This window comes from Leopardus geoffroyi, chromosome A3, assembly GCF_018350155.1.
Source record: "Leopardus geoffroyi isolate Oge1 chromosome A3, O.geoffroyi_Oge1_pat1.0, whole genome shotgun sequence".
Taxonomy (NCBI): Eukaryota; Metazoa; Chordata; class Mammalia; order Carnivora; family Felidae; genus Leopardus; species Leopardus geoffroyi.
The window spans coordinates 113,313,942-113,339,157 of record NC_059336.1 but is presented as its reverse complement, the minus strand read 5'-3'; the positions used below and the strand labels follow the sequence as shown (position 1 = coordinate 113,339,157).

Genomic DNA, 25,216 nt, shown 5'->3' with positions numbered 1-25,216 from the left:
TTCCCCATTAGCTAGAGGTATATAAAATAATTGTGTCCTTTTCAATGTGTGTCCTCTTTACTTACACACATTTGAGTTTACTCAGTACTCTATATACAGTAAGACCTTGGTTTGTAAGCATAATTTGTTCTGGAAACATGCTAGTAATCCAAAGCATTTGTATATCCAAATGAATTTACCCATAAGAAATTATGGCAACTCTGATGATTCATTCCACAACCTAAAAATATTCATGTGAAAATGATTACAGTACTGTAGTATAATACAAAATAATAAAATATAAAATATAAAGAAAAGTAAACAAATTAACCTGCACTTACCTTTGAAAACCTTCATGGCTGGTGTGAGGGAGACAAGAGAGAGGAGGGCTATTGTGTAGGATGACTTTCACTATCACTAATGGACGTTGACTGGAGTACAGTAATAATAAACTCTTGTCACATACTGAATTTAATGTAACTGGCACTAAGGCACCAGAGGAAAGAAAGAGTCTGTATCTGCAGGCAGCCTGACCAAGAATGAAGCAAAGCATTCCTAATCTTATTCTTGTGTGGAAAAGCAAAGGACTGCCTGTGGGTGCTTTGAAGTGACAAAAAATACACTACTAGTGCCAGATGTGGGCTCTTTCCAATGTTCTGAAAAGTCACTGATTTCTGCCAAACACCACGGCCTGAGACTGAACATCCAAGCATGGGAGATGATCACCCACCATCCCTCAGAGAGAGAGAGAGAGAGAGAGAGAGAGAGAGAGAGAGAGAGAAAGACTGAGAGAAGAACCATTGACTTAGTTGTGATCATGAGACATTTGGCATCGTGTACTACTCGTCTTTCAGGACACACTCAGAACAACTTACTCGCAATCCAAGGTTTTACTGTATTTAAAGTGCACATCACCCAAGGTGCTGTTTGGAAGTGGGATTAGAGGAGCATGAGAAAAGTCAGGGGGTTTCTTGCAGGCTGTTGTTCAGGCCAGACATATTGGTACTTAATCTAGAGCAGTAACAGCATGATGGAGAGAAATGAATGACTCAGGAAATCTTTTGGAAATGAACCTGGTATTGGGTTAGAACATAGTGTTGGGTTGGATGTAGGATAAGGAGAGGGAGTATTGAGGATACATTTCTGGTTCTGGATTTAGCAAGTAGGTATTTGCTGGTACTATTTGCTGACAGGGGTAAAAATAAAGCAGTTTTTTTTTTTTTTTTTTTTTTTTTAAAGATCACAGTTATGATTGGAGTTTAGTAGAGCTGCCCATGAAATATCCATGTGGGTATATCAGACAAGCAATTGGATCAATTTAGATTTAGTGCTTAGTAGAGAAGTCTAGGCTGATGATATAAACTGGGAGTCATAAGATATAGATGGTATTTCAAGCTGTTAGAATGGATGAGGCCATCAAGAGAGAGCATAGAATAAGAAGAAAAGAGCATTCAGGACTAAGCCCTGAGAAACACCAACATTTAGGAGTAAGGTAAAAGACAGAGATTGTGTGGGAGTGGCCTCAGGATTAATAGGAAACCCAGGAGCATGTAGGACCATGGAATCCAAGGGAAGAAAGAGAGTACTTGAAGAAGACAGTAGTCACCTGTATTAAATACCACTGAGCAATCCGTGAAGGTACCAGTCAAGAAGAATCCTTTGGATTTTACAAAATGGGGAGCTTATCAACAGCCATTTCAGTGGATTAGTGTAAATGAGAGCTACCTAAGAATGTATGAGAACTAATGGGGTAGATAGACACAGCATGTGTAGAAAGGTCTGGAACCTTGACTATTAAAAAGACTGAAAACTATGATTCTAGCTAAAGGGCTTATGTGCAAGGAGGCTCTTGGTTACTTTTAAGACGATAACTGGATGGGGCGCCTGGGTGGCACAGTCGGTTGAGCGTCCGACTTCAGCCAGGTCACGATCTCGCGGTCCGTGATTTCGAGCCCCACGTCAGGCTCTGGGCTGATGGCTCAGAGCCTGGAGCCTGTTTCGGATTCTGTGTCTCCCTCTCTCTCTGCCCCTCCCCCGTTCATGCTCTGTCTCTCTCTGTCCCCAAAATAAATAAACGTTGAAAAAAAAAAAATAAGACGATAACTGGAAATGTTTGGTCCTGATGGAATGACCCAATAGAGAGGGAAAGAGGGAAGGAATATAAGATACAGGGGCAGAGGGTCAGCTAGAAAAGCATATGTCTTGAGAAGCCAACTGTGGATGAGCTCCAGAGGGCATGTGTCAAGGGTCTTTATGCTGTTTTCCACGGAGAAAAACTGAAGAGGTTTAAGCAGAGGATTGTTTGATTGGACTGTTTCAATAGGTTAATTATTCTCTTATTATGGAGGATGGATTTGGAGAGGCTGAAAGCACAAAATCCATTAGAATGCCACTGTGGGAATTGAGGTTAGAGGCAGGGAACCTCTGGATAAAGTTGAGAGGAGTAGAGAGCATGGAGATAGAACCAAGAGAGAAAATCAGAAGAGTGTGATGATTGGATGTGGGGAGGTAATTGAGGATGAGTCCCATGTTTTTGGACTGGGATGATGTTCGTGATTTTAGGGTGGTTTTCCTGGTGTCTTTAACTGTGCATGGTGAATATCCATTGTCCACATAATGAGTGATTAAAATCAGAACACAATTTTGGTTTACTTTCTCTGGAACTTCTAGCTGTTTCCAGAAATCAAATGGGAGGCTGCTCTGGGTAATTTTTAAAGCATAATTTAAGTAAATCTTTTTTCAAGTAGTGGGTTTCAAGGGAAGGAAGAAAATGATCTCTCATGGGCTAGTCTCGTTTTCTAGAATTTATGTATTAGAAAGTTGAATTGAATTATAATTTGCTACTTCTGTCATTTCTTGCTGCTTAATTTAGGCTACTAGCTTTCAAGACATACTTGTGACCATCAAGGCCCCATGTTTTTTGCCCTCCCTTTGCTGTCGAGCAATGGCATGGTAGTCACTCTCTGCACAAGGGCATCGATTTGCTGCTTTCTGGCTCATCCCCACTTCCTAGAACAAAGTTATTTTCCATAACACGTAAGGCCCATATTCTTCAGCCTTGTCAAAGCTGCCAGACCTCAGTGGACCTTTTTTTATAAGGCTCTTTCCATATCCTATTGTATTGTCTGGACCATATCCAAATCCAGTTTTTAATTTCCTATTGGCTAAATTTTATTTTTTTCTTTAGGCCTTGCACCCCTCTTCTGTTTAATCCTGGCTTCTCTCCTCTGCTGTGAGAGAGACCTTAATCTCTTTTGGGCCAGCAGCCATGCCATTTTAAAATTCCTTTGGGCAGCTATTCAGCTGGTTTAACATTGTTCAATCCTACTTCTTGGCTGGGATTTACTGTCTCCTGGTCGGCTTCCGTTCCTCTCAGTAAGAAGTATGAAGTCTGCATTTCCCCTGAAGCAGGAACCCTCCATCCTTTCCAGTGTGAGCGCCACCCCCTACCCCCAAATCTTTGGGCTTTATTTTCCTAAGATTCTGGCACCAAGTATTTAACCACTTGCAGTTGGTCAGGAAACCCTGGACTGAAATTGTGTGTCATTTCTTTTTACAAAGAAATTGAGAGAGCAGCAATGCTAGACATGGCCATGGGATTTCCTGTGGCTGGAACAACTTAGGTGCTTGATGGGCCTTCTTTGCAAGGGTTCCCAGAAAAATCACCTCTTTAGGACCTACAGTACCTTGGATATTTAGGTTTCGAGTATGATGGTAATTGATGTTCAGGCCTTGTTGAAGGGCAAGAGGAGAGGATACTGGGTCAGTGAGGGCCAAGTTAAAAAGTGTGTGTCCTGACTTCCATCTTTGTAGTGAAAAAACTCCAGTATGCTTGTTGGACTCACAGCTTGGTTCTGTTTGTCCTCTTGTCCTGGCCTTTTATAGCCATCACCGTGATGGGACACAAGAGGCTCTGATGAGTAGAACCACACAAGAGGCTGTGGTGAGTACAGCCACAAAAGTAGATTCAGAAGGTTGTTCCTACACTAGACTCTGTTCCTTTGCCAGCTCTGACTGGGTAACTTTGAGGCAAGCTACTTTGCCTCCCTAGGCCTCAGCTTTCTAGTTCTTTAAATGAAGGGGTTGAACTGAATAATCTTCAAAGTCCCTTCAAGTTGAGATGAACCCCATCATTCATATACAAAAAGTTTGATGACAGGAAGGGTTTTTCTTCTCAACCATGCAGTTGTGGAGATTTTCCAGTGAATGATCAGAACTGGGACCTGTTCCTGTCATCTGTCTCTCTAGAGTGTCCTGGCAGCAAAAGGCTCATTAGTGAGCTCTTTCTTCCAACAGGTAGTTGTGTCTTACTCAGAATAAAGAAAGAGAAAATCAATAAAACAAAGATAGGACATGTTAAGAAAGAAGAAGCAGCACAACAAGCTGACAACTGTGTTTGAGAGAAAGAAAACCAAATCATTTCATTGACAAAATATCCACAAATACTCCTTTCTCCCCACACCCATACTTGGAGGGATATAGTACAGAAAGTCTAATAGAATCCTTGAGGTTTTATTAGGAATTTCATTGTTGAAGTCTGAATGTAGTTGTAATTTTCTGGTGGGTAAATAAGGTTTACCTTTTAGAAAATCATGCCTCTTTTCTGTTATTTGACCTTATTTCATAGTTCACTTTACCTAAGTGGGAAGGTGACACCATTTATACCTTTATTTGGGATTTTGAGGAATATGGTTGGAGTTCTGCTCTTACATATAAAATCCCCGATAATAATTAGTAGGTTTTGAAAAACTTTGGTCTTTTGATAAAATGTACCAAGTAAAAAGCATATGGACAAGGAAAAGGGATCTACCAAATGGGTCAGAGGTTAAGATCTTCACAGTGTGGGCCTGTCCAGTCATTGACAGTATTGCTACTTGAAAAGCAAGCCACTGGTAGTTCCAGTCATCCAGAATGATGCTCTGTTTCTCTTTCTGGCATTTATATTAATGTTGTTATTAGAGGATTCATGTCAGAGATCTACTATCCTTGGTCTGTGTCATTCTTCCGTGAATCCATATTCATAATATTTATATCTGCCTTGCTCTGTAAAATATTAATAGCAAAAACTCGCACAAGAAATTAACAGTTCTTACAGGGGGCATAACTAATTCATCAGGGTTGCCAGTCAAGAGGTTTCTGGACAGTCATTTCTTTGTCACTCCTCTGGTAGACAGTATGAGTGGTGATAATGCCATGTATGGCTTTTCCAGATGTCTAAGCAAAATTGGTTTCAGTAATTTAATAGAATGGCCATTCATTAAGCAAATAGAAAACCTGTCTTATTAGCATCTTTCAAAATTGAGTTTCATATTCAAAAATCAACTTCAACAAAACAAGACGGCTTTCACTTGTCCATTTCATGAAACTTGCATCTTGGTAGGGCTTTTCTTCTAACATATTTTTATTTTTATAGAGTTGATCTTAATTATAGCCATTCCTGTTCACAGACAGGGCTAACAATGGAAAAATATCTCAGCGCTCACATCATCAAAGAGAGTTCTAATGAAATAATGTTGTTTTATACAGGTCATCAGAGAAGTAAAACAAATGTTGTCCTCTTATTAAGCTATTACCTCACCTCTTTGTTGAAAACATGAAACTGTGGAGAGTTAGAGTGTATCATTTTCATAAAATATTAGTTGCTGAAGAGCTTGTCTCCAGCAGGCATTCCACGTTATTTTTTCCTATTCATTCAAATCCAAAATATTGCTCATCTAAACTTTCTGTGTGTTAATCACTGGTACATTAAGTCTGAGACTGCAAGGCGCCCAGTAATTCACAACCATCTCAGGACTTGTTCACCTTAAGGTCACTTATTCAGTTCCCGAGCTGGTGGTCATTAACACGACATCATCATCTCCTGTAACTGCACAGGATTAGTAAAAAAGAAAGCAAGAGATTTTACTTCAAGAATCTGGACTGAAAAGCCGCCAGATTTTTAGGCACTGGTTTTCTTTCCTCCCTGTTTACTATCTACAGTCTCATTGAAGTAGAGCACTAGGTTGTTGGTGAGAGCCTGTCGAAGGTTCTCCACCGCAAAAAGTGGCTCTGATCGGCGCAGCAATTGCACGAAATGCTCTGGGAGCAGAGAGGAGGGACCATGGAGTCTACTGTGTGGGAGGTGTCCCTTGGGGTGATTCCTGATCAGCCTGGAGGAGTTTCTGACCAAAGCGGATAATGGGGAGACTTTCTAGTAGAGGCGGGGCATGGGGGGATGGTCCCATGTCACTGAGAAATGAAAGACCACAGGGTTTCAAGAAACTCTGGTATGCTGAGAGGGCTGGAGCATAAATTGGGAAGGAAGTGTTGGGCTAAGAACTCTGGCCAGATATTTAGCCAGGAGCCCAAGGAGGAAGGGTCCTCTGTACTCAGTCATGGAGAGTGGTTGGTGTCCTCTAGCTAAGAAGAGATAACTGACTGTTCTGAGCAAGGGAGTCTCACTGACAGGTTTGCAGTTGTGGAGAATGGATGAGAGGGAGGGCAAAGCTGGGGATAAGAAGTATGGGGAGGATAGATAAGAGGGTATGATAGGGGAGGGACAGGGCTGAGGAGAGAGGGAGGCATGCCCCTAAGATTTCTGGCTGGGGTGACTGGTTGGAGTCTCTGATAAAGAGAATGTAGGAGAACTGAAGATGAGGAGAAGGGTGATAATAAGTTCATTTATCATGAAAATGTCCCGTAGTATCAAATAAATGGTTTTCAAAGGACAGAGGTCAACCTTTGAGAAAGACTGGGGAATCACCAGTATATAATTGGTAACATGAAGGATTTCTGAGTTTCTTTCCAGCCCTTAAGTTCTGTGGCTCAGCAAATAATCTCTTAGGCAAATAACATTTCTGTAAGTCTAAAATTAACAGTGATCTGTGTTAAGTAATTTGATGATACTGTGTAGTTACTGTTACTGTTGTGATCAGTAAATAAATTGTAGCCTTATGCTGACATTGGAAAGCCATCAGAACAGACTTACTGCATATCATCTTTGTATTAGATGTTGCAGGAGAGATTCATTTTTTTAGATGTGAAATAACGTCATTGAGTTTTTGGTTTAAGTTGAAGTAAGAGATGGAGGTAAAAAAACAAGGATAGAAATCAGAGAGATTTGTCAGTAAGCTCAGGAAGTGTGGCTTAGGAGGAATACAGTGAATTTGGTTTTAGGCTTGATGAGTTTGAGATTATACCAGAAGATGAAATGGGAATGATTAAGAATAGGAAAGATCTTCTGGCTAGAGATGAAGCTTTGGAATTCCTTCCAGGGACGATGGTAATTGAAGTCCAGATTGTCTGGAAAGGGTGGGACAAAGCAACACTGAGGAAGCAGCAGGTCCTAGGGAGGCCCAAGCCCTGGCAGACCCACCTTTAGGCTGCAAAAGGGTGAAGTCCAGCCAAAGCAGTTAAAAGTCAAACAAGAATTGGAGCATCCAGGTGGCTCAGTCAGTTAAGCATCCAACTTCGTTCAGATCATGATCTCGCAGTTCATGAGTTCGAGCTCTGTGTCAGACTCTGTGCTGACAGCTCAGAGCCTGGAGCCTGCTTCGGCTTCTGTGTCTCCCTCTCTTTCTGCACCTCCCCCGTGCATTCTCTGTCTCTCTCTCAAAAATAAACATTAAAAAATTTTAAAAGTCAAACAAGAATAATATTTCACTATGGGATATGAAAGAGAGAGTTGAAGGTGGCAGCTGGCCAGCCTTGGAGGTCAAGGATGATGGTGATGACCTACTGGAAAATGACCATCAACTTTACTGACAGGTCAGCCTTTGGTGGCCTTTCTCAGAGGAGCTTCTTTGAATAAAGAGGGAGAAAGTGAGTTTGTAGGTCATGAAGGAAGAGGAGGAGAAATAATAGTGATAATAATGGTTGGCCTATATTTCATGCTTCCCGTCACATGCCAGGCAATGTTATAAGCACTTTATACATGTTATTTTGTTGAGTCCTCACAGTAATTTTAGGACTATACCAATATCACTGGTAGTAGTATGGTTACCACTTGTTTTTACTGATGAGATAGGTGAGGAGCAAAGGCAGTGCGTATAGATAGTTCTTTTGAGACTTTGCAGCAATAGAATGAATGGAAAAGCACAGGAGGTGACATCATCAGTAAGTTAATGCTTTTCTAAGAGCTTTTAATATGTTTTTCTTTAATTTTAACATTTTTCAATGTTTATTTTTGAGAGAGAGAGAGAGAGAACGAGCATAGCGGGGGAGGGGCAGAGAGAGACGGAGACAGAATCCGAAGCAGGCTCCAGGGCTCTGAGCTGTCAGCACAAAGCCTGATATGGGGCTTGAACCCACAAGCTCTGAGATCATGACCTGAGCCGAAGTCAGACGCTCAACCAACTGAGCCACCCAGGCGCCCCTGAAATTTTAACATTTTTGAAGTCAGTGAGGGTAGAAGTAACTGAGGATGCTTCAGGTAGGACTAGAGGGAGGAGAGACTGGTAAGGAGGGGAGAAAGAGCTTTGGCCTTGAAAGGAGAAGGGACAGCTTTGTTTGTGTAGAGAAAATTAAGAAAAGTGGGTAGTCACTTATTTTTTACAGTTCAAAAGTGATACAGTCTCTGAACTTACTCTTGATTATGTTAGAAAATGAGGGAAGGAGGTGAGACAGCCACCAAATAATTATTGCATTCATCTCTTTCTTCTAGAACATTTCTTGACTCGGAGTTAACAAATTTAGAAAGAGCAGGGGTGCCTGGCTGGCTCATTGGAAAAATTGCTCAACTCTTGATCTCAGGGTCGTGAATTCAAGCCCCATGTTGGGTGTAGAGATTACTTAAATTAAAACTTTAAAGAAAAGTGAAGAAGAGGAAAGTTCAGTGTTTTTAACTCCTCCAAACTAAATTCTGTCAAGGGCTGCGTATCATTTTTTTTAACCATTTGCTATCTTCCCATGTATTTGGATGCAGTAATTGCATTTTCTTAATTGTTTCTCCAAAAGCCTATATTTGGGGACCATGTAATCCAGAGGCAGAAAGGACAGAACCCAACAGATGGAAATGTGGAGTGTGGCTGTAACAAGGAGAAGGGGGATGAGAACAAAAGGGAGAAGTAAATTAGTCACTGTAACAATAAAAAAGTGTATCTCAAAGTCTGTTTATAAGTTTATAATTGAGACATCACTTTTATGAGAACATTTTTATTGGGGAAAAAAGGCTCAGGACCACTACCATCATCTTTTTAGAGAACACAGTGAATTTACAAGTCGGCCACTGCTAGTTAGTTGGAGCAGATTGATGCTTAGGACCTTAAGTGACTCTAACTTGGTGACAGCAGATATTCTCTTGTGAATAAGTCAAGACCGGCTGGTTACGCTGCTGAACTCATCAGATTCTCTGTCTTCCTCCCCCTCCTCCCACTCCTTCTCTCCTCCCTTCCTGGGAATGCTGTTGAGACTTGACCAAGGTCATCTGTAGGGTTGAGTGAGAAACAGCCAGGCAGGTCAGGGCTTCTGTCGGCCCCACCTCCTCAGATAGAACTGTGAGCATGGGCCACGATCCAAAAAGGTGACCACACTTTCACGTATTTCCCTTGTAGGGGAATATACTCTCCTTGGAAATAAAGGGTAGAAAACATGTAGAAAATATGACCATGGCAATTACAGCAGTCATTTCCGTTTGAAAACATTTCCTGAGGCAAAGTAAATGTTTTCTCACAGAGCCCAACATTTGTCTATGAAGACATTTTCATCAAAACATTTTATTGATACGTAAAATGTTTTAAAAGTTCATTCTGTGTAAACGTGATCATCTCATGCTAACCGGGGTGTGCTGAGCACCTCTGTCTATCCATTAATATCTGGTGTTTGTCAGTCTGTGCTTTGTGTCTGATGTCAGATGTCTTTTTTGCAGATATTGATGAATGTGTAAACAACACTGTTTGTGACAGTCACGGGTTTTGTGACAATACGGCTGGCTCCTTCCGCTGCCTCTGTTATCAGGGCTTTCAGGCCCCACAGGATGGGCAAGGGTGTGTGGGTGAGTTTTTAGATTTCTTTCCCCAACGTGTTTCACATCCCCTCTCCCCCACTTAAATGTAATCAACACCAGGAGAGGTTGTAATAAACAAGGTAATTTGGGCAGAATTCATCATCATTTGATTTTGTCACACAATTTTTGGGGATGCGCAGAAGGATGGCTTCTGAAATTGTTCAGGACATTAGGAACTAGAGAAGTAGGGCTTGGAATTTCACATATATTAAAAAAGAACATCTGTTGAAACTCAGCTGCGGGTTCGGAGCCCTTCTGGACGAGTCCCTCCTGCACAGGAAATAGTCTGGTGTGTGGTGTAGCTTGTCTGTCTTCAAGATGTACCTCCTTAGGCGGTGTATTTAAGGAAAAGTGTTGGCAAGAGTTTCATTTTCCAGGAATGACACCCGTAAAATGATGCTTCAGATTGTGCAACTATATTTCTTTGGTCTGTCTGGGATTGACGGAGCTGGAAGGAATCTTGAATATCATCAGATGTCCTAGAACAGAGTCCAGCCCATGCTCAGATAGACAACATATTTCATATTTCATTTTCTGATCACCTCTGATTTTTTTAATTAAAAAAAAATTTTTTTTTTAGATTTATTTATTTTTGAGAGACAGTGAGACAGAGCATGAGCAGGGGAGGGACAGAGAGAGGAGACACAGAATCTGAAACAGGCTCCAGGCTGCGAGCTGCCAGCACAGAGCCCGACACAGGGCTCAAACCCACGAATCGTGAGATCGTGGCCTGAGCCAAAGTCAGACACTTAACTGAGTGAGCCACCCAGCCGCCCCAGCTCTGAGTTCCTTAAATAGCGTTCATTGGGAAACATTTGCAATTAGAACCATTAAATGAGAAAGAAGATAGGTTAAGTTCAGAACATCACAGACCATCAGACTTTTTCTTTACCCTTACTCTGTTCATTTTCACAGCATATAACGTCTGAGGAGGAGTTAGCAACTTCTTAGTTTGAACATCTGCAATTAAAAGCATTAATTCATTTCCTGTGCAGATGAAATGGGGAAAGCAAAGTTGATTTGGAGGTTTAGTGATGAAATCGCTCACTTGAGTAGTCACGGCTTTTAAACCAGCACTGTCATAATTGCTAGTTCCAGCTCCGACTTTAATCTCCTTTGCGCTAAAATACAGGCAACAAAAATTGTGTAAATATTTTGACTAAACAGGTCCTGTGATCTGGCTCCCACTTCTCAGCATCACCGCCTCCTTCTGCACCTTTTACAACCGCTTGTGGTTGCCCATGCAACTGTGAAGTCACTGGGCTGTTGTTTGCTCCTTTTGCTGGGAAGGGAAGAGCCTCCCGACCTCCCCTTGCTTGCCTGGGCTCATCCCACTTACTCCTGAAGATATTTTCACTCTTCTCCCAGACACTGTCCCTGCTCCATCATCTCTCTCAAGCTCAGCTCTGACCCCTCCTTCTGCTTCCAGCATACCTTCAGCAGGTGCAATCATAGTACTTACACACTTTAGGGGGAATTGTCTGTCTGTGTGTCCTGCCTCAGCCACCTTCCCCAAGGCCTCAAGATCCTGTGGTTGAGAGCCTTGTCTGTCTCCCCTGCCCGGGACTAACGTTTGGCCTATTGTGTGTGCGCAGTAAATTTTAACTGTTGCATGATGAGATATATTAGGTGTCGGGCCACTGACATCGCGCAGCTCCTGAGCCCCCGATTAATGTTCACTTCTAACCAGTCAGATGAGTGCACCAAACCCATCTTGACATGTCATTTCAGCCTACAAAACACCACCGTTAGAGAAGGAATATTTGTTATCATTTTATTGGGCTTCAGAGGTGTCATTTTATTTGCTCGTTCACTCTCAAGAATATTAACTGAGCACCTAATATATGTACTTCATGCTGGGTGTTCTGTAGAATTTAAGAGTTGAATCAGCCCTGAGACCAAAATTTGGCCATGCTGTTTCCTCTTCTTGGATCCTTCCTGCACCCTCACTTCCCCCAAATCCCCACCACTCATCCTTCATTTGGAACTTGGCTCCAATATCCTTTCCCTAACCCACCCCTTCACTTAAGGTCCACTGCTCTATCTGTTGTGGCCTGTGAGGTGATCTGGTTGACTTCCCTGACTTGACTGTAAGCTCCATGAAGACATGAGTCAGGCCATCATTTCCCCAGTGCCTGGCCCAGCGACGTAAACTAGAAAATATTTTTGGATTGAGTAAATTCATTCTGGTGGGAGAGATCTCAATAGTCGTGTAAATGATACATGCTAGAAAGTAGAAAGTTCCACTTGACATTTACCAAATTGATAAGTATGAACTGGCACATTTCTAAAGTCAATTTTTCTGGTCTAAATTATGACTGTCTGGGTTGATTAAATATGCCAACTCTCTGCTTTCCTTCATGTTATAATACCTTTTCATAAGCAAAACCCAGCTTATTAGGTTTATATCTGTTTATATACAAAGTGAAATGGAAAACTGAGGTAATTATCCAAATAAGTCAAGATACATAAACTTTTTGTCCAATTAACTGGGTATAGCAGGTGAAAATAAGATCTTTTCCCCTGAATGATTTGGGTAATTGCTCAAATATTTAACTTTGTATAAACCATCTCAGAGCACGCTCATGAAAGCTGATGTTTGTACATGTTTAATGCATAAAATACATGAGCATTTCAGATGTCAAGTCAGGTACTTTGTTGAATTGGACATTCATTAATAAAATTTCTTTGAAAGATACCAGGTAAAAGGTAGTATTGGGCAAGGTCAGACATTAGGATTAGCCTTTTTTTAGGGCTATGTGTTTGTATAATATCGAATAAAATGTACTCATTAGTAGATTCCTGGACTGTGTTTTAATTAAGTATAAAGTCCAGATGAAAAACACTTAGCAAAATAGAAATTACACTGTGGAACACCCACAGAATTTTTAGAGGCACGGTCAGTGATAAGTTATTGGAACACTTTGTTTCATGCGAATGATTAATGTATGCTGGCGAATATTTACAGGGGTCTTTCCTTTATTTCCCAAAGGGATACACAACCTGAATTCTGGTTGTAGAATTATGGACATCTTGGCGGCTAGAGAACTGTATTTTTAGTTATATGAGTAGATTTAAAGCAATTTTTTTTAATGAATGTACGAAATGTTATTTCTGAAGTGCCAGTTTTGCTAATATTCCTTGAATTTAAAACTGAGAGTACATTGTCATTTCATTTAAGACCTCATTATGTCAAAAAGTCGAGGAAGAGAAAGTTACATGGTCAGAGTGTACATGCAATGCTTGATTACTTTAAAGAGGAATTGGAATTTGGAAACGTTGCTTTGTGTTTTCACGGTCCTTTTACACAAACCAAACTGTGCAGCCTGGCCTTTAGGAGCCCCTTCCCTAGAATACTAGAAGGGTTTGATTGCTCCCTGGGGACCATTTGTGACCAGTGGCCACCACGAGCCCTGGTGCAGCTGGTAAAACAGAGAGCTGTCAGGGGTGAGGCACACATCTGACTTGATCTGTGCTCCCTTTTCCAGATGTGAACGAATGCGAGCTGCTCAGTGGGGTATGTGGTGAAGCCTTCTGTGAAAATGTGGAAGGGTCCTTCCTTTGTGTGTGTGCTGATGAAAACCAGGAATACAGCCCCATGACCGGGGAGTGTCGCTCCCGGGCCTCGGGAGGTAAGTCACAGTGGCTCCTCCTGGGGACTTGTACCTACACTGGTTTGGGCCAAACACTCTGGGAGTGAGGTAAGAAATAACCGAATGTTCTGGCACACTGCTGTCTCTGGAAGCTTCCATGCTTTTTCCGAGCCTGCCTTATCAGTGAATTAGGATGTGGTCAGTGACAACTCTGAGCTAGATGGCCTCTCTTGTGCTTTCCAACCCAGAGACGCCATGTGTAGGGTAAAGGATCCAAAATGATGAGAACATTCACTGGGAATTGCTTAAAACTCAGAGAGAGCCATCAGCTCAGGGTTTAATATGGCATCATCTCATTAGGTTGCATAATCTTTCTTTCTTGGCCCTTGGAGAAACGTGTCTTGACACTTCTCTAAATTAAAAGCAACATATAGGCCTCTCAGGATCTACAAAGACTTCCACTTGGAATACTTAAGGTGTTTTTTCAGAAATTGGCCCAGAGAGTGGCTGTGTTTGCGTTCATTTAAAATTTGATTTAGTCTGTGTCGTCAGGGCACGAATTGAAATGGAGAACTGATGGTTTTCCAGATAAATTAATCAACTTCCAGATCACTCTCTTAGTTTGTGCCATGTAGCTATAGCCTGGTTATATTTTAACGAAAGCAAAAGACCAAATGATCATTTGAGAGCCAAATAAAATGAAACATTGGCCATTTGACTTTCTTGCTCAATCTCGGTTGTTTTTATCCATGTGTCTAAGAGTGCTCTCACTACTTCTCAACAGGGCACACTTGTTCTGTATGAAATAACCATCTTTGCAAGTAAAAGGAAATGCAATTTAAAAATATCTTCACGTACACATATTCTTCTTAATTGTTAGATATAGAGGGGAAGGGTACAGAATTACAGAATTACACAAAAAGACAATACAATGTATAATTCAAAAACACTGTCTGTGAGGGGGAAGAGGTGATGTATTGCTGGAGGGAGGGGTTATTCCTCGTTCTAGTGACCACCTCTGTGACACATGAGCTGTAGAGAGAAGACTTTTCATCTTAGTTGTTCCTAAAATAGCAAAAACAAACACACAGTTAAAAACCTGGCTGGCCCATAATGCGATTGGTTAAGTAACTGCCTTTTCCTATTTGTCTTTAGTTCTGTAGAGGAGTGCCTCGCCCATGGTATGATGGTGAATTTATAGTATTTGACTGAAAGATTATAGTATTATAGCATCATTATTATAGTATAGTGTACTATATTACAGTATTATAGTATTTGACTGAAATAATTCACATATCATCATATTGTACACTCATTAAATGATTCCTACGAACGTTATGTAGTCCAGATAAATGCATATAGTACAATGCACAAAATGGACTGTTCCAGTGATTACAGTCTGTGGCAGGAGGGAAGAGGAGGACACATAAAATAGATAATTATTGGAATTAATGGAAATTTTAGCCTTTTCTTTTATTTTCTAAATTTCTTATACTACCTCAAATTGGAATAACCATGGTGGTCTGTGATTTTCCAGCTGTGTAAGCTTGGGCATATCATTCCACATTTATGAGGTTTGGTTTTCTCACTTGTAAAATAGAAAGGTTTTATTTACCTCACAGAATTTTATGATTAAAAAAAAAATCCTATATGTAAAAGGCATTTGTTAATGGCAGAGTACTATATGAAGTATTAAAATAGTAAGCTATGATCCAAATACTTAAGGGATATCTATTTCTCATCCTTTTATGATCTGTTCTGAAATGGTGGACCTTTTTAACTATGCTTTTTCCTAGATAGGTATTTTTTTGCTGGAATGTTTCAGCAACATCAGGGAATGGTTCATTCACTTCACGTAGATTCAGTTTAGGTAAATGTCTGGGATCCTAAAGTTTGTTCATTTCTTTTTTTGGAGATTAATAGTACCTTAATAGGATCGTGAGACCACCTGAATCATATTTGGTGAACTGGAGTAGTTCATCATAAATGGCTTCTTAGGGACGCCTGCGTGGTGTAGTTGGTTCAACATCTGACTCGTGATTTTGGCTCAGGTCATGATTTCACGGTTTGTGGGTTCAAGCCCCGCCGTCAGGCTCTGCACTGATGGTGTAGAGCTTTCTTGGCGTTCTTTCTCACTCCCTTTCTCTCTACCCTCTCTCTTTCAAGATCTCAAATAAATAAACTTGAAAAAAAATTTTTTTAACTGCTGCTTAAAACTGTACAGTGATTCATTTTGTAAGCTTTGTTCCTCATCTCCTGTTTTTAAGCTTTTCTTTAATTAAGTCCCTAACATTTGCTTTGCCTTTTTTCCTCCCTTAGAGTCCTTGCTCTCATCGACTGACTGACTCTTTCTGGAAAGTTCTTCCAGTCAGAATTCACTAAGTACTGTCCTGCGTTTTTAAAGAACTTGGTTTTGAATACTCAGCTTCATAAAGCTGCCAATAGATACATAGTTTCTCCTTCCTCTTTGTATCTAATCTTTTCTTTTATGGTTTCTTACATATTTTCCCCATAGTTCTCTGGGTTCTGCTAAATATTATACATACCCAGTTGTTTTTATTGGTCCATGTCAGTATAATCTGACTAATTTATCTTGTTTCTGGCAGCTCTACCATACCTCAATCTGCAGAGTTCCTGGCGAACTGTAACTGATTATATGCAGCCTTCAGATTGTCTATGATGATATCTTCATCTGAGCAATTCTCTGTCAGGGTCCTGAGAGGCAGGCCAGCTGTCAACTGCAGGAGGAGACTTCTCTGCCCGACTTGAGCAGGGCTGTTTAATTGACCTGCCGTTTGAAAAGGCATTTGAAGCTAGGAATCCTGGAAAAGATAATATAGCTTCTAAATATTTAAATTTTCACTTAAAGCGTATCAATGTACGTTCATTTGCCAATCTTTGAAGGAGGGCTGAGAACTTGTTTTGAGTACAAGTCCACTCTTAAGAGTCCTGCATGGCTTGTCTTGCATAAACTACATTACGCATGATCTCCACCACCTACTTTAAAGGGAGAAAGAATTTAAAGGCCTTTGCCAAGTACGTGAGTGTAAAATTCCTCTAGATTTTTATCGTTTTTCTCAATTTTTGTGTAGTTGTCTTCTTTTAACGTTTATCTTTGAGAGAGAGAGGCAGAGACAGAGACAGAGCATGAGCAGGGGAGGGGCAGAGAGAGAGGGAGACACAGAATCTGAAGCAGGCTCCGGGCTCTGAGCTGTGAGCACAGAGCCTGATGCAGGGCTCGAACTCACAAACTGGAAGATCATGACCTGAGCCGAAGTCGGATGCTTAAGTGACTGATCCACCCAGGCACCCCTACAGTTGTCTTATCCACACCTAATTTGATAGCGTTCCATTTACTGAATTAACTTTAGTCTTTAACTTGTTCTATAAACAACTCCTCACAATTCATACTTTATTGGTGTACATACTGTTTAATTATGTAATTACAGTAATTAATACACTGGCACAGAATGTTTGAGAATAATCACAGATGAGTCTTGGTCAGCATACAGCTCAGCATGTGAGAACAGGAAATGTGTGCTTCTGCCCAAGAGCAGCTTCCTGGCTGTGAGCATTCCACCTGCTGTGGGCACAGGCCTGGGTGCCTTTCAGAGGGCAAGAGAACATTGGTTAACGCAACAAGTTGGTTAAATGGGGGCCATCTAGAAGAGTTTGTATCCTACTCCAACCAAAGGATCTGCCGTTACCCAGAACAAAACTTTTTTTTTTTTAATTTTTTTTTTTTCAACGTTTATTTATTTTTGGGACAGAGAGAGACAGAGCATGAACGGGGGAGGGGCAGAGAGAGAGGGAGACACAGAATCGGAAACAGGCTCCAGGCTCTGAGCCATCAGCCCAGTGCCTGACGCGGGGCTCGAACTCACGGACCGCGAGATCGTGACCTGGCTGAAGTCGGACGTTTAACCGACTGCGCCACCCAGGCGCCCCAGAACAAAACTTTTTATACCAAATTTAAGTGAGGGTTTTTAACAAAGATTCAGAATAATTTCACTATATACATTCTAGACCAACAGCTCAGATCTCATCCTTCCTGAAAAGTAATTTGGAAAGGAAAGATGAATTTGCAAGAAAGATGAATTTTACTAAGCTGCTAAAGTTCCCCAGTCGGAGGGGATCCCACCAATGAGCAGCAGCACGATCCACAGTGGAGTCGGACTGAGGACAGAACAGGAGCCAAGGGGTGATGTCAGGAAGGCAGATTGCAGATCAGTGCACAGAATTTCCCAATAACTAGGGGTAGGTAATGGTCATGAAATTATGGGTGTTTCCCTAGACGTGTCCCAAAACAAGTGGGATACCCACTGGTCGAAGGGTACCCCCTTCCCAGCAGGGTATTGTACCAGGTAGCCTTTATGGTACTTTTGAATTTTAATGTCCTAGGGTTTTTGTTTCTAAACTACTTCTTGGCTCCCACCTAGTATTTTTTAGGTCTGGTCTAATGGTTTTCACTGCCTGGGCCTTTGGCCACTGATTTACATTGTTGTACATTGCCTAAAAGCACCTGCAACGGAAAGAACTAAAAAATGTCCATGCCACTCATCACGTGTAAGAGGGTATGGATATGAAATATAGCCTGATGCTTTTATTTTCTCAGTGCCTGTGATAATTGCTCCATAAAAACTTTATGTCCTCGGGCACTCTGAAAGAAGCAGTAAATATGTGGTCTTGGCAACTGCAGCCTTCAAGCCTTACCCACAAAATGCTGCTCTCTGTCTTGATTGGTGCACAGAGGAGACTCTGGGGTAGGAACTGAGCTTATTTTTAAAACAGAAGGTATAAGGAAAAGAACACAAAAAAGATACATGTTATAATCGAGGCAGGTGTTCCTCACTTGAAGAAAAGCAAATAAACGAGATCAGAAATTATACAACATAAACTGGAGTGATTATTTGCATTATAGAAGAATTGTTCTTTATGCAGTTTATTGCAGCGTTTTCTTAAATATCCATTTTTCTCTAATGTGTTTGAGAGCTTATTCTCACATCACAAGGTAGAGCCTAGGCTTCTACAACTAGGAAGCACCTTCATGGTTTTCTAGCCCAGCTCCTGTATTTACCTGTCAGGAAGCCGAGGCCCAAGGAGAAACTCTGAATGCTCTTCTTAGGGTCCCACAGCTAGGGCTGTGCGGGAACCTAACCCCGGGATCTTTTCCACTTTGCCATTCCCCTTCTCGAGGCCGAGGACCCCATGACTTCAACCTCTAACAATTGGCTTCCTGGGCACCTGGTGGCTCAGTTGGTCCGGCCTTTAGTTTTGGCTCAGGTCGTGATCTCTGGGTTCATAGGATCGGGCCCCATGTGGGGCTCTGTATCAGGAGTGCAAAGCCTGCTTGGGATTCTCTCTCCCCCTCTCTCTCTACCCCTCCCCTGCTCACACTCTCTCTCTCTCAAAATAAATAAATAAACATTTTTTTTTAAACTGGCTTTCTTTTTGAAAAAAAATAATGCATGTGATTTTATTTAAAACAATGCATATTCTTCTCAGAAAATTGGCTTATACGAAAATATATCAAAAATGAAAATCCCCCACAGTGGCACCACCCAGGAATAATCTCTGTCACCGTGCTGGCCTCCAGATTCTTTGATGGGGACCTCCAGGCTCCACCTACCTCCACAGAACTGTCCCCCATTTGATCCAGGGCCCCCAGGCTTGTCTGCGCAGAGCGCCTTTCCCTTGGGCCAGTGGAGAGCACCTACATGCTAAAGCCATTCGTCTCGCTGTTCATTCCTTCTTGTGAAACAACTGACCGTGGTTTCCCGTCTTCCCTCCGCCTGCTTTCCTTCTGATTGATTTAGGACATTCCTTCCCCCATCCTCCTCCCTCTTGCTCTGGTCTTTTTCTTTCTCGTTTCCAGACTCTTTTTCCTCAGCCCATTCCTTAAATAATAATGTCCCGGGGAGTTGCATGTTTAGGCCTCTTTTACTCTCTGTTCTTCTCTTGGGATATTTAATCGTCTTCTCTGAGTCAACTCTTACTTACGTGATGCAGCCTGCCAAGTATCTTCTGCCTCCGCCTCTGTCCTCAGAGCCACACTCCTATTTCTAGCTGCCTATTATTGGCCCTTTCTCCCAGGGTGTCTTGTCAGTGTATCTGCCTGAAATTATCCCCAAACCAAATTCATTACCATCCCTTCTCCAACCTGTGTTCACTCATTAATTGCCAAACATCAGTCCTGGAAATCCTGACATCACACCTCAATTTTTCTCCCCATTCATCCAAGCCTCCAGAACATTCTGCCAATTCTATCTCAACAGTGTCCTTCAGCTCTCCCTGCTCCTGTGTTACCACTGCCCTGGGCCAGTCCTTCAGCAACTCTTACCTGGACCATGGCGGTAGCTTCCTGACTTCCCTCCATCCCCTCCCACCGATTCCTCTTCCTTGCTGTTGCCACCATTGATGTTTTCAAAACATGAATCTGGTTTTATATTTATTTTTATTCAAGATTTTACTTAAATTCCGGTTCGTTAACACTCAGTGCAACACTAGTGTCAGGTGTAGGATGTAGTGATTGATCACCACCTACAACACCCAGTGCTCATCACAAGTTTTTGCTGCTTATTGCTGCCTACAGCGTGAAGTCCAAAGCCACTGGCAGGCGGCAGGACCCTTATACTCTGCCTTACTCATCTTTGCGTCCCCTGTAACCTTGCTCACTGCCTCACCTATGGCAGACACTCACTACCTCTTGAATCAAACTGCGTCTCGACATTCAAGAGTGTATCCCCTCTGTATTTATGGTGTCATTCCCAGCTAGTTCTGTAGAATTAAGTACTGATTCGTTTTATCAGAGATAGATTGGAGGCCACACTTGAATGAGGAATGATCTATTTATACTTCCTTGTAGGGCGGATGGTTCCTTCATGTGTTTCGGTTAAATAACAAGTAGAACAGAAGAATGAAAGCGTTTCCCTGCTGTCAAGGGACACGTGTAAATCATCCTCCTGATTCTGACAATTGAACTCAAAGAGCATCCTTGTTCTCCTCCTAGAGAGGTCCGCTACAGGTTTTATGTACGTACATATTTTTTTAAAGGCAGGAAACCACATATAATATCATTGAACTGTTACATTTGGCGGAGTAGGTTTTTTTTTTTTATGTGTTTAGTTAACCTGTAAAATAAATTAACATTGAGACAGTTTTTTAAAAATAATTTCTGATTAGAAAAAAAGACCTCCGATGGGAAAAAAAAAAAAAATGAAAGACAGTGAGAGCATAGTATTTAAAATGCAAACATTGTAAAATGCCGTAAAACTCCTGAGGTCTTACTGTGTGTTTGTAATAGATCTATACTATAAATATAGGTAAGGCTAGGGAGAACATACTCATTTGGGGGGAAAAAAGTTCAGTCAGGTTTCTTCCCACGTTCAAAGAGCATAGAAGAATTTACTAATTACCAAACTGTGCTTTTACTTTTATGAAATTTTTTACTTGCTATATATAAGATGTAAAATAACATCTGAGTTTTTAAGTGAGGAGATGTCCGTGTTTGAATGAACTGATGGCAGTTGATGCAAGTGACAGACTCCAACTGGATATGAGCCATTGCATGTTCTTGAGACAGGAGATGCCCACACTGGTGCGGCAGCAGTCATTTGGGGCTCTGGCATTTGCTATAAATATGGCCCAACGAGGAAGGGTTGGTACATTTCCTTTAAACATTTCCTGATATTTTACCTGTCACCTCAGATGTGGCGTTACTGTCCCAATCATCTTCACAGACCCTCACAATGCACCTGTGACAGCGTTTTGCCACGACGCTTCCTGCTGTGACATCCGGCCTCTTCTCTGTCTCCACGGTCGCCACCTGCTCACATGTCTCTGTGTGTCACACCCGTTTTTCTTTCTCCACGGAACGTCCTTCTTCTTTCAGGAGCCTCCTCTTTCACCCCGGTCTTGTTCTGACATTCCCGGTGTCCAGTCCTGTCTCCATGAATCACAGGCTTTCTCTCCCGCCACCCCCCTCCCCCTGCCCCCCGGCCCCAGCCTGTTGTTATCTCAGGCTCGTTTCCCCTGTTCTCTTCAGTTCCTTTGCTGGAAAAAGAAACAAAAACAAAGAACCTTCATTCAACCTGGCTGGTATTTATTGCCTGCCTTTTAAGTTGAGGCCATGAGGTGAGTCTCAGAGAGTGGCATCGTCCTCTACCCAGTGCCTAAATCAGGAACACGGCTGTCGCTTCTTGCATGACAGCGCCTCCCGGGCTCTCTGTCACCTTCAGTGACTTCCTTCACAGACCACCACTCCCCTCACTCCGCTCTGTCCAGACCTGAGTACAGTCGTCCTTTTTATTCCTCGTCACCCCTGTCCACCTTATCTCCTGTCCAGTTTCTCTAAAGTTATTTTTGAAGAAGTTGGTTCACATGTCAGCTCTCCAGGCAGCCTTCTCTGGTAGCCCTGCCCACCCTATCCCTGTGGAGTGTGGCTTAGGCGCCCTACACTTGCTCCCTTAGCGTTGTCACAGGCTGACTCCCCCATCTGCTTGACTTAAGGACAGGAACTGGGTGGAGGAGTCCTCTTCCAAGTGCTTTTTCTCTTATGCTTGGCTTTCTAATCTTTTGACTTGGTCCATATCTTTACCATCTGTTCCCATTCTCCCTTTTTCCTTGCATTCATTCCTGTTCAGCCCACTCCTATTGTCCGTGCTTGTTTTCTGAAACTCAACAATGGCTCTCTCCTGAATTCCACCTAAAAGACACACACTTTTGGGACATCTGGAGGGCTCAGTTGGTTAAGCGTCTGACTCTTCATTTCGGCTCAGGTGATGGTCTCATGGTTCGTGGGGTCAAGTCTCACATGGGGCTCTGTGCTGACAGATTGGCACAGAGATTGGGATTCTGTCTCTCCCTCCCTCTTTCACTTGCTCTCAAACTTGTTCTTGGATTCTCACTTTCTCTCAAAATAAATAAACTTGAAAAACACACACGCTTTTTATTTTTCAAGTCTTGGAGAAAACTAGGAAAAAAAGGAAATATGTGAATTTTCAAGTTCTCTTTTATTCCTTCTTAGAATATTATGCTAAAAATTCTTTTCCCATAAAAAACAGGAGTTGGGGCGCCTAGGTGGCTCAGTGGGTTAAGCGTCTGATTTCAGCTCAGATACCAGGCTCTGTACTCACAGCTCAGAGCCTGGAACCTGCTTCGAATTCTGGGTCTCCCTTGGTCTCCCTCTCTCTCTGCCCCTCCCCTGCTTGTGCTCTGTCTCTCTCCCTCTCAAAAATAAATAAACATTAAAAAAATAATGAAAAACAATAAAAAACATGAGTTGGTATAAAACATTAGTGCCTATGGTGATTTTAAAATAAAAAACGGAATAAAGCTTTGTGAATGATTGAGTTGAAAGTAATTCACTGAACATTACCAGGGTTAGAGTTATATAAATTGATGCCTTTTTAGGACTCTAGCAGGTGTTTTACTTGGAGGCATTGTTTGCTCATGGGTATTTGCTCATGGGTCTTTGGTCATTGTCGTAAACCTGACTGTCCCAGAAAGGTATGAAGAAGATTAGCTCATAAAAGCCTTCAGAATACTTTGCAAATGGAAATTGAAAGACAGGGGCCCATTTAGAATGCTCGTGTCTCCCTTAATTAGAAAAATGTTGCAGATTTCCTCAACCTGACAGCAAGGCTAAGATTAGACCGAAGGAAACCATCCTCTAAATGAACACCACATCTTCTTCTTTCTGAGGAACCAAGAGAGAAGATGTTTCTAGAAAGTGTTCTTCATAAGTGGCACCATATAACTCAATCCATGACTTTCTCTTCAGAGCCAGGGAACATGATTATACTCTATGTGACCTCGTGGCTAAAGTCTACACCAGCAAGGATTATCTGCTGTCCCCTCCCCATTTGTCTCAAAGAAGTGAAAAAATAAATAAATAAAACAAACTCATGCTAGTTGAGATGCTAAGAAGCTGAGCCCCATAGAAGAGGTTTCGGGAAGGCAACAGGCATGAGACATTGGACCCAACCTAAATCGTCTCTTCTGGAAAGTAAGGATGCTTTGTAACCTGCACATACTGTTTCATGGAGTTGCTCTGTGGATCACAAGAAAGGGCCTCTGTAAAAATTGTTTCAGAAACATGTGTAAAAGTTCAAAAAACTCACTTCTTACCATCTTCCATACCCTAGGATTAGACTATGCAAATTGCTGTTTATACATAGATGTGATGCCAACCTCTTAATAAAATTGAAAAATCAAATCCGAAGATACCGGAGGAGAGGTAGTATATTTCTTAGAAGTCTGTGGCATGAGGTATGTAGTATGGCTCATGTTACTCATAAAATCTTTAATAAAAATAAAATTTATTCTTTTTAATGCCTGGCACTTTACTATCCATTGATTAGATCTTTTAAAATTGCTTGGCAATTTAACCATTCTTCCTGTGGCAGCAAGTGACCTAAACTCATAGAGATTCTTTAAAGAAATCACATTGCATTGTGTTTACTGATGAGTTCCCCCCCCCCCCCCCCCCCCCCGCCCCAGTGGAAAAATGCTCTAGGAAGTTAATTATTTAAAGGTTAGAAAGATAGGGAAATTGCTGTTGTTTCACAAAATGACCTTTGTGGACTGGTTTTTTTGAAAAGAATTTGCATCTCTTTCCAAACACAGATGAGGGCCTGACTAACCCCCAGTTTCAGCTGTATAAACATTGAGCTTTCAAACTGCTGGGATAAAAAACAAAACTTGTAACAACCGATGTAAAACCTGAATAATAGGATGATATTACTGGTTGTCTCCCTTATGCAAAAACTTGTGAGTTTCCTTCCAAAAAAGAAAAAGAAAAAAGATAATTTTATTTCTTAGTTTATGTGCTATGAATATAACAAACATTGTAGAAAACAGGCCTAGGTGTGTATATATATATGTATATATATATACACATATATATATATATATATATATATATATATATATATATATAAGTTTTTGTCTCCTACATAAACCTCTGGTGTCTGATTACTTAGGAATATAGCAGTTTTCATGATGCCCTACTGTATAGTATTCCATGTTGTAAGAAATGCCATGACATACTTACAACTTGGAACGCAAGAAGAAAACAATTATTCAGCCCTCTCTTTGCACAGACTGTAAACTTGATTGACAAGCTAATTACGCTGCTGATTTGATTTGTATTTCCAAATGCATACGTTAATAGCTGTACTTTCAGGTCAACTGAATAAAATGAGCAAAATCATGAGTAATGGGCTGCCAATTAATTTACAAGTGTTGGGGGAAAGTTTATAAATTTTTCTGCAAGACTCATGGTGGATTTTAGTAATAACTTCAAATGCCCTTTTCCCAAAGAATTCTGTTTATAAGAGCTTGGAGCCCCTCGTAAAGAGAAGGAAGCGGTGGTTGACTGCTCTCTGCGTGTGGGCACAACACATTTCTGTCTTTTGCACACTTGAAAGCTAGAAGAGATGAGGGCTGTGGCAAGTTTTATCTGATTTCGCATCCAAGGAAATGTACTTAAAACCACTTCATAATCTTTTGTAGAAATCAGCATTTCCTCTTTTTCCTGGACCTGTATTCAAGGTTGGAATTTGCCATCAGCTATTGACACTGACTTAGAATCCAGCCTGAATTATGTCAAAGATAGAATGATCTAACAGCCACAATCAATTGTGAAAGGGATCTTCTACAT

General features: G+C 41.5%; 1 protein-coding gene across 15 annotated transcripts in view; it reads left to right on the top strand.

Moving 5' to 3' along the window:
- LTBP1 (latent transforming growth factor beta binding protein 1) overlaps window positions 1-25,216 on the top strand; it is a 402,947-nt gene that overhangs the window by 343,669 nt on the left and 34,062 nt on the right. For 7 of the 15 annotated variants that reach the window (XM_045447178.1, XM_045447180.1, XM_045447177.1 and 4 more), the window contains 2 exons: window positions 9,824-9,949; window positions 13,450-13,593. The exons of 4 other annotated variants lie outside the window; for them this stretch is intronic. In XM_045447178.1, coding sequence (XP_045303134.1) covers window positions 9,824-9,949; window positions 13,450-13,593 — 270 coding nt within the window. The remainder of the gene's footprint in view (window positions 1-9,823; window positions 9,950-13,449; window positions 13,594-25,216) is intronic. 4 more of the 15 variants (XM_045447179.1, XM_045447183.1, XM_045447190.1 and 1 more) reach the window with 1 other exon arrangement.